We start from the raw sequence: 9,329 nt of genomic DNA, 5'->3' as shown, positions 1-9,329 counted from the left end.
AAGCCTAACTTGGGAGAGATGATATGCTTTTAACTTCAATAGATTGTAAGGGTGACTTTTGGATGTTAATTACACAAACAACGATGGATGTTAATGTTTTATTGGTTGTTTGGTTGCATTGTCATTTACACTTTAATAATATTATATTTTGTTTGTCGTTAAAAAAAAGGTTTCTTTTTATATAATAAATAATTTATAATAATCACTATTTATTTTGAAGAAACAAGCTTTATCTCACCACATTTTCATGTTCTTGGGTGAGTGTTCACGGATGTTAACCTTAGGTCAGGGTTTTTTCAGAATCGAAATATGAGTGTATCCCCCTTATCCATATCTAGCTACTGACTATTGTACACAACTGTCATTGTTCACATATCATATGTGGATTGGTGAATTTCTCATAGTTGGTGCTGCTGCGCATGCAGCCATTTTTATGGTAAGAGACTATGATCCAACTACTTGATACAACGATCTATTAGATCGTGTTCTTAGGCATCGCGATGCAATCATATCACATCTCAACTGGGCGTGTACATTTCTAGGCTTTCACAGTTTTGGTTTGTATATTCATAATGATACCATGAGCGCTTTAGGGCGCCCTCAAGATATGTTTTTAGATACCGCTATCCAATTACAACCCGTCTTTGCTCAATATATACAAAACACCCACGCTTTAGCACCTGGTGCAACTAGAGGTGCACAAACCGGTTTAAAACTAAAAACCGGTCTGGGTTAAAACCGGTTCGGTTTGGTCAACAAAATTCAAAACCGGTTTATGCTCGGTTTCGGTTCGGGTTGAAACCGGTTTATTACCATGGTACAGTCGGTTTCGGTTCGGGTTTTGATCGGTTTCGGTTCGGTTTTTTACCGGTTTTGGCTGGTTTCGGTTCGGTTAACCGGTTTGGAACCGGTTTTGGTGGAGAAAATTACAAACCGGTTCCGAACCTACGATTTCAATTGGTTCCAAACTGGTTTCTACATAATCGGTTTCAAACCGGTTCGGTTTCGGTTCAGTATTCGGGTCGGTTCGGTTAACCGGTTTATTTGCCCACCTCTAGGTGCAATGGCTCCTGGTGCAACAGCAAGCACCGGATTTACTTGGGGGGGGGGGGGGGGTTGATTTAGTAGCAGTGGGCGACAAGGTAGCTTTGTTACCTATTCCATTAGGAACCGCAGATTTTTTGGTACATCACATTCATGCATTTACGATTCATGTGACGGTATTGGTACCTCTGAAAGGTGTTCTATTTGCTCGTAGCTCCTGTTTGATACCGGATAAAACAAATCTTGGGTTTTGTTTTCCTTGTGATGGGCCTGGAAGGGGGGGGGGATTCTGGATGTACAATTCAGATGTTTGGAGCAATGTAAGCAATCAAGGAGCAGTAACTCAGTCTTTGCTTCCCAATTTCTCACTTTAGGGTTTCTACTTATGCAATCAATGGATTCGCATTCTTTTATTTCGTTCGTTCAGATGCTGACATGGAGGACTACGGATTCGAGTACTCAGACGAGGAACCTGAAGAGCAAGATGTTGACATTGAAAATCAGTATTACAATTCTAAAGGTACCCATTTAATCTTTGCCTCTATAATTATAAGCATAAGCAATATGTGGACTGGACTGACTCCATATTTGATGTTGGAACTATGAGTTTTTATTTTTTATTTTTATTTTGAAGTTTATTAACCTGCATCAGTCAAATAAATACTTAGATTGCAGTGTGAGGAGTAATCTCATCTATGTTATGTGATTTTTTTAACGGATTCGCTTATTAATGGTTTCGACCGGATTTTCACTGCATTATGATCTTATTTGTTCAATTTTTTTGTCTACCTGTACTAGATTGGGATTAAAGCTTTTGGTTTTGTTATTATATTAAGAAATGCTTATGCTTTTGGTTATGTTACTATATTAAGGAATGTTTATGCCGGGTTGAGTTCAAAAGCACAATATTCTGAAAATAGGAAGTTGCAGGAAGGGTATCAAACGGACTCCGATTGAACTCAAACTAGCGGCATTCGAACCATCTCATCTAACTCTACAATATTAGATTTAGGTTTTTTGCTTTTTGATTTTTAGCTTGTAGATTTTAGAATTTTTGTTCATATCATTGGTTTTTTTTGTTTATATTTGTCGTTGTGTCTTTTCCTCGACATTGCGTCATATTGCTCAACATTGTGTTATATTTTGCAATCCATTGTCTTTGTACTCTTCATAGATTTAGGAGACTGTGTAAGGATAGCTTAACCCTGCTTATGCCTAGGTTCTAGTTTCTGTAGTACAAGTTTAATGTTGATTTCTGTGTCATTTATGTCTATAAAACTCATACTTTGTTAAATGGAACTTAGCAGACTAGAGATGGCAGAAATCTGGCTTGATTATGTGTTGAAACTTGAAACCTGAAACCGTTTAGTCTTCTCTTAAATATTTATAGCAATTAAGGCAAGGTTTAAGCTGATAGATACATCCACTTTAGAAACAGGATTAGAGTTTATCAAATTTTTAGATATATGAGAAAAATCAGTTACTTTAATGTTTTGTTGACGAGTCAGATTTCAAAGTTACTTCTTTGTGATCAATGGTAACACGCGTAATTGCGTATTAGCAAGTCATTGATAAACATAATATCTAAGAAAAAGAAGTGTTGTATTATAAGTGTGTGGTTTTCATATTTAATGGCTAAGAAAATAAATGCTTTGCAAACATAAATGTGTTTCTTACTCAATCTACTCAACCGAGATAAGATTATAATTTTATCATATTTTCTTATATGTTGCTCGTCTTCTTCTAATAACATTATCATTAGTTTTACAATTTTTGGTTTTGATATGTAGAGGTTGGGCTTTTGACATATGTGATGACAAAATTTATAGATTATAGATGCAATGATATTTTTGAAGTCTTTAGGAAAACGAGTAAATGAGTAATAGTATATAAAGGAAACTGAAGTCATGCCGACAAAATGATGTGCATTAATGGTTGAAGTCTTTAGGATTGTGTTAGAAGCTTGATTCAAGTTTACATTTAAGGAAAAAGAGTACTCCTCTTGATTATCGCCGTTGACCAATGCTGATGGTCAGCTTGGTCCTCTGCTGTGGGACGTTAATCCAACGTTGGGAGGCACTTAGAGGACTTCGTGTCGTCCAACGCTGCCCATCTTCTCAGCTACAACTTATCATAAGTTATTCTATCAAAGTAGTTCGTTTTGGGAGCAACTATGACGAGCATTATACGTCCCGATCATGTCACTGGAACAAACACAAAGTTACCAAAAGAGACTGATGCTTCATTTACTTTTATTTAAAATTTATCATCTTACTTTCAATTCAATTGTCGAACACGAGTAAATAAAAAACTAGCAATACGATATGAGACGTGTAGAAGTTATACAATTAGTTAATACAAATCAAATTCCTTATTTCAAAATTGTTAGTGCGATATAAGCTGTATGTGATAGCCATATGATAAAAACATATATTTTGACTTTCAAAAAGATTACCAATAGTTCAGTTCATGATCCAAAAAATAAGTGATTTACTCTTGTTAATCTATTAAGATGGTATCATGAGTTATACTGCTATAGCATGTGAAATTTGCCAAATGGTTTTATGTTTCACGCTTAAATATGACATTTCACCATATTATACTTGTCAACTTGTTTCATATATACAAGTTTTTTGTATTTGTGTAAATGGTATGCTCTATCAAATAGTTTTGACTTGCTTTGAGTTAGTTAGTTTGTTTTCTTTTGGTATTTTAAGTTAGACAATAGGCACAACTTGCTTATTTTTTAGACAGGCCTTTAATTTTAAACAACTAGCACAGAGTATTGGATCTAGAATCTGGCTAATATTTGGTTGATTATGTCATCTGGTGTTTTACAATTTTCATCTTATTATTAAGTATGACTTCACTTGTTTAATGTTATACCAGCCGGTTGATTTGTATGTCGTTCTTTGTTGTTGACAGGTTTGGTTGAGACTGACCCAGAGGGTGCACTTAGTGGTTTTGCTAAAGTAGTTCAGATGGAGCCAGAGAAAGCAGAATGGTGAGTTTATTTGAATAAAATTGCTAATATTCATATAATTATTGTTTGCAAAGTTTAATATGTATCGCCGGCTCTTTTAAACAGGGGATTTAAAGCACTTAAACAGACTGTAAAGCTTTATTACCGTTTAGGGAAGTACAAAGAGATGACAGATGCTTATAGGGAAATGCTAACTTACATTAAGCCTGCAGTGACCCGAAATTACAGTGAAAAGTGTATAAACAATATCATGGATTTTGTATCCGGATCTGCTAGTCAAAACTTTGGTCTTCTACAAGAATTCTATCAAACCACATTAAAAGCGCTCGAAGAAGCAAAAAACGAGGTACTCTTTTTGCCTAATTCTGAAGTGATCCTTGCTAATCATATTAGAGCCTTATTAATTAATATATTTCTTTTTTTTTAAACTTTTTTTGTAGAGATTATGGTTCAAGACAAATCTTAAGCTTTGCAAGATCTATTTTGACATGGGTGAATATGGTAAAATGAATAAGGTATGCGACATGCATAAAAAGCACTGTTCAATACTTTTGTTTTGTTAGCGTTTTATCTGCCATATAACATAAAATTTTTATACATAATAGATTTTGAAGGAGCTTCACAAATCTTGTCAACGGGCAGATGGTACTGATGATCAAAAGAAAGGAACTCAATTATTGGAAGTGTATGCAATTGAGATTCAAATGTACACAGAGACGAAAAACAACAAGAAGCTTAAAGTTAGACGCTTTCTAACACTACGTTTATGCTATATTCGTTACATGTTTTGTAACATCTTTTTTATGTATTATCTACAGCAACTTTACCAAAAAGCACTCACTATAAAATCAGCAATTCCTCATCCTAGTATCATGGGTATCATACATGAATGTGGTGGTAAAATGCACATGGCAGAACGCCAATGGGCCGAAGCAGCTACTGACTTTTTTGAAGCGTTTAAAAACTATGATGAAGCTGGGAATCAAAGAAGAATCCAGTGTCTTAAGTATACTTTTGATTTTGAATTTTTAAGTTCTCATTATTGTTTAAACGTAATTTGACCTATGCTAATATGCTATGCAGATACTTGGTACTTGCCAACATGCTTATGCAATCCGAGGTCAATCCATTTGACGGGCAAGAAGCAAAACCGTATGTGCCAAACTTGATCGTGTTTCTTTCCTCGATCAATAATTTAGTATTACTTTTCTGATTGTCAATTTTTTGGCGCAGATACAAAAATGATCCAGAAATTTTGGCAATGACAAACTTGATTGCAGCATATCCACGTAATGAAATATTGGAATTTGAGAAGATCCTAAAGGTACACATGTTAGGCGCCCATGAGTTATGCACAACTAGTAATATGGTTATGATTTTTTTATCATATGAGTTGACTCAAGTTATGAAAATGACTTGTGATAGACTAACAGAAGAACCATCATGGATGATCCCTTCATCAGAAATTATATAGAGGATCTTCTGAAAAACATCAGAACTCAAGTGTTACTCAAGCTCATCAAACCGTACACAAGAATCAGAATCCCATTTATATCAAAGGTAGCTGCTTTTTTATATGCATATATAAATACATGTGCTTATATATCAACCATTGTTTCTCAGGAGCTTAATGTGCCAGAGACTGATGTGGAACAGCTCTTAGTTTCACTGATATTGGATAATCGGGTTCAAGGTCATATTGATCAAGTTAACAGGCTGCTGGAGTGTGGTGACAGGTTAAATATAATAAAAAAAAACTATTTGCATATGTTATGAAGGTGATTGTTATAAGTTTGTACCTTGGATAATGGCAGGTCAAAGGGAATGAAGAAATACACTGCGGTGGAGAAATGGAACACACAACTAAGGTCACTTTATCAAAGTGTTAGCAACAGAGTTGGTTGAGAAGTATTTTAAGAATATAACTTTTAATGAGAGATTGATATTTTACTTTTGACATTTTTTGTTTGGCGAGTCCAATTGGTAAAAGTTTGTATCTGCACAGAACATGAAGAGGATTAATGTGGTAAAAAGAGGTTTATTTGTGTTTTGTTCTTGATAAATGATAATGTTGTTTTAGCATGATATATAAGGTATCTTTTTTTTTCCTCGCTATTAAATCTACTTAAAACATTAATTTTAACATTATTTACAAGTGCTTATGTGATTATCATGATCTTTGCTTAAAATTGTCTCTTTATTAAGTGTAACTTTTAGGCTGTGATTAAATATATATTTTTGTTTTTCGTGAGACTAGAATGCTCAATCTCTGGAAAAGAACACCAATATAGACCTCTCACTATAGTGAAACTACAAGCCATTGGATCTTTTGGCTGTAAAAGTTGGTAAAATTTTATGTGGTGTTGATAATGTATAAAATGTATAAGGCTAGTAGGTTAATAGACACTTTTATGGACGTTTGTAAGTTTCACTAGAGTTTATTTTTATTATTATTTTTCTTAATTCTTTTAAAAGAATTGTAAATCAAATAATAAGCTAGCTTTCTCAATATTTTTTCAGGCAAATTTTAATTTAAAAAAAAACAAAAAATCAGGATATCAAATTACTTATAATTTTTTCACTTTTGTTTTTTCATTTTAGGAAACCAAATTAGTAGTATAATTCAGTTATTTTTAATGCTATGTTTAGGTAAAAACAACAATCATTTACAAGTAGTAATGAATGACAGCTATTTATAATTTGTTTAAAGGATATCAAATTGCTTATCGTTTTTTCATTTTCCATTTTAGAAAACAAATTAGCATATTAGTACTAGAATTCTAATTAGTTTGATGCTATTTTTATGTAAACATAGTGTTAGTTTAAAACGAGTAATGAAGAAAGCATGCTAAATTTTAAAATACAAAAATTGATAGATTGCTTATAGTAGAATAACTCTTTAGTAGCACAACTATATACGAGTAATGATAATTGTAGATGATATTCATGAGACTAGTTAGTAGCTACTTTTAATCCATTATGGTTGACCCATATTTCCCTTGTAGAAAGGAACTTAAATCTTTTTTTCTTTTTTGAACGACTCTTAAGTCCTAAATTACACCTATTAAATTCACCAAATACCTCATTGTGAGAATTGAACCATCATCCCTTAGGATAGAGTGGGCATCAATTCCGCTACTCAATCTTCACTCTTAATATTTATACATTGATGATACTTGCTAGTCCTTCATATACGATTTATTAACTTGAACATCGAACCATCTAACAAGTTGTGCATTGGTTTACAACTCCATAATGCTTGGCCGCGAAGATGAGAAGGACAAAACAACATTATCGAGGCCATTCCGAATACGAAATGTTTCATTCTCTAGCACTGCTACATAGTTATAAGATTAGCAACTTAAATTTTGTAGCAACAATAATCCTTTTATAAATCAACTTAGATGGTGGCACTGGCATGATGCAATAAATTATGATTGTGAGTGGTGTTGATTAATTTGAACAAGTTTTAAATTAACAAATTCTATAAGAACTGCATGCTTTAATTCATAATAATTCAAATAGTTTCAAATAAACTCTAAGTAAATAAATATACAATTTTCACTTACCCATGCAATTTTGAGTTTACAAAAGTTAAAAGTCAAATCTGATATAACATAATAAATATATTGTTTCCTAACCATAGCTATATATAGTAAGCAAGCTATAGCAAATGTCGGTACTGCACTGATTTAGTTCGTCACTCCAAGATTCTTCATTTCACTCGTGCCTATAAATCAAAGTGGCCAAACCCTCTCCTTTCCACAATCCAACCATGGCCTGGAGTACCTTACCAGCTCTGATCGTCGCATTAGCTGCTGTTACGTTGACGGCCACTTCTAATTCCGATGCAAACGCCCTTCGCCAGAGCTTGAACGATCCCGACAACGCCCTTCATAGCTGGGATCTCAGTTTAGTTAATCCCTGCAATGCCTGGTTTCACATTTCTTGTGATCAAGACAACAACCGCGTTACTCGCCTGTAAGCCACAATTTCACCCCGCCCCGGCCCTTTCTTATTATTATTCAACCCAGTTTAATTAATTAATTATTATTATTACTAAAATTTTACAGGGATCTTGGTTACTTGAAATTGTCTGGTTCTCTTGTACCTGAATTAGGAAATTTGGACAGTCTACAGTATCTGTAAGTCATTAATGTTAATCAACTACAGTTAACTGTCATGATCCATGGTTTATATTAATAGTTAAATTAATGCAGGGAGGTATATGGAAATAACATTCAAGGTCCAATTCCTGAAGAGATTGGTAACTTGAATAACCTCATAAGTTTGGATCTTTACAACAATAGTATTACTGGAAACATTCCGTCTACACTCGGGAACTTGAAGTCTTTACGGATCATGTGAGTTTGATCATCGGCAACTTTACTTTGAGTTAAAGTTATTAATAATATCTGCTTATTCACAACTGGCAGGTGTGTTAATGATAATCGTCTAACTGGAACAATCCCAATGGAGCTCGCTGGTATTTCAAGCTTGGCAGTGTTGTACGTGCTGCTCGTTCTTTATTAATTTGTAATCTTGTGTTTTAGAACATGTGATTAAGCAGTGTTAATAAAGTGTTTTGCATGTTTGGTGCAGCGATGTTTCGAATAATGATCTCTGTGGCCCGATTCCAAATACTGGCATGTTTGTAAATATTCCTCCGAGCAGGTAAGGATTTCCCATCTTGGCAATGTTTGTATTTTGATAATTTATTTTGGTTTTGTGTTTGGTGTATTGATGTTGGTTAATTTGTGTTTTGCAGCTTTGCAAATAATCCTCGTTTGGGAGGGCCATGCTAGTAAAAGTGTAGTTATGATCTCATCCATAATATGAATACATGTTGCTTTGGGTGTATGTTGTCTTAAAAAGTGTCATGTGTGGTGGTAAACAATTAAGGTCAACTACAACAATAGCAATCAATCAACTTTTAGAATAATATCATGTGTCTCTTGTCTCTTAAAATTTTCAACTTCTCTTTACTTTCAATACTTTTACAAAATTAGTCAGATTTGAGTTATTTATGTTCGACTTATGTTTCAATGTATTTCAACAAACTATTCTTATACTACATTCTCAACTGTTTTTTTAAGTATGAATTGGACTCCATATGACTCACATATTTTATCTTTAGAATTTCGTTTCTACTATAATATATTCAATTAACATTAGGTCTTAAATTCTACGATTCACACATAACAAGAGTTTTAGTAAATATGAGCATCATTAGTTGAACAACTAACAGATTTCAAGCAACATGAAATTTTTTGTTTACCACATGTGAGTGACATATATCACG

General features: G+C 33.6%; 2 protein-coding genes across 2 annotated transcripts; both read left to right on the top strand.

The window, feature by feature from the left end:
• The first annotated feature begins 1,467 nt into the window (after positions 1 to 1,467).
• On the top strand, positions 1,468 to 6,060 carry LOC143609654 (COP9 signalosome complex subunit 2-like). The gene is made up of 11 exons (XM_077084351.1): positions 1,468 to 1,564; positions 3,970 to 4,048; positions 4,133 to 4,373; positions 4,468 to 4,542; positions 4,633 to 4,767; positions 4,846 to 5,033; positions 5,111 to 5,179; positions 5,261 to 5,351; positions 5,453 to 5,587; positions 5,651 to 5,763; positions 5,842 to 6,060. Exons 1-11 carry the CDS (start codon positions 1,480 to 1,482, stop codon positions 5,930 to 5,932), a joined length of 1,302 nt encoding a protein of 433 aa, XP_076940466.1. The 5' UTR covers positions 1,468 to 1,479; the 3' UTR covers positions 5,933 to 6,060.
• Positions 6,061 to 7,759: 1,699 nt separating this feature from the next.
• LOC143609656 (uncharacterized) lies at positions 7,760 to 8,832 on the top strand. Its single transcript, XM_077084353.1, has 6 exons — positions 7,760 to 8,008; positions 8,101 to 8,172; positions 8,248 to 8,391; positions 8,464 to 8,535; positions 8,630 to 8,701; positions 8,796 to 8,832. Exons 1-6 carry the CDS (start codon positions 7,803 to 7,805, stop codon positions 8,830 to 8,832), a joined length of 603 nt encoding a protein of 200 aa, XP_076940468.1. The 5' UTR covers positions 7,760 to 7,802.
• Positions 8,833 to 9,329: the final 497 nt, after the last annotated feature.

This window comes from Bidens hawaiensis, unplaced genomic scaffold, assembly GCF_021521415.1.
Source record: "Bidens hawaiensis isolate Kalapana, Puna unplaced genomic scaffold, B.hawaiensis_p1.1 tig00008680_1, whole genome shotgun sequence".
In the NCBI taxonomy this organism is placed as follows: Eukaryota; Viridiplantae; Streptophyta; class Magnoliopsida; order Asterales; family Asteraceae; genus Bidens; species Bidens hawaiensis.
The sequence above is the reverse complement of the archived record's forward strand: the minus strand, read 5'-3'. Positions and strand labels throughout refer to the sequence as shown.

What these genes read in the sequence shown, in the direction of transcription:
- LOC143609654 (XM_077084351.1), top strand. Translation starts at nt 1,480, where the DNA reads ATGGAGGACTACGGATTCGAGTACTCAGACGAGGAACCTGAAGAGCAA. An exon ending in TCGAAGAAGCAAAAAACGAG is followed by an intron (nt 4,374 to 4,467) that starts GTACTCTTTTTG and finishes CTTTTTTTGTAG; the next exon opens with AGATTATGGTTCAAGACAAA. An exon ending in AATTTGAGAAGATCCTAAAG is followed by an intron (nt 5,352 to 5,452) that starts GTACACATGTTA and finishes GACTTGTGATAG; the next exon opens with ACTAACAGAAGAACCATCAT.
- LOC143609656 (XM_077084353.1), top strand. Translation starts at nt 7,803, where the DNA reads ATGGCCTGGAGTACCTTACCAGCTCTGATCGTCGCATTAGCTGCTGTT. An exon ending in TTGGACAGTCTACAGTATCT is followed by an intron (nt 8,173 to 8,247) that starts GTAAGTCATTAA and finishes AAATTAATGCAG; the next exon opens with GGAGGTATATGGAAATAACA. An exon ending in TTGAAGTCTTTACGGATCAT is followed by an intron (nt 8,392 to 8,463) that starts GTGAGTTTGATC and finishes CACAACTGGCAG; the next exon opens with GTGTGTTAATGATAATCGTC.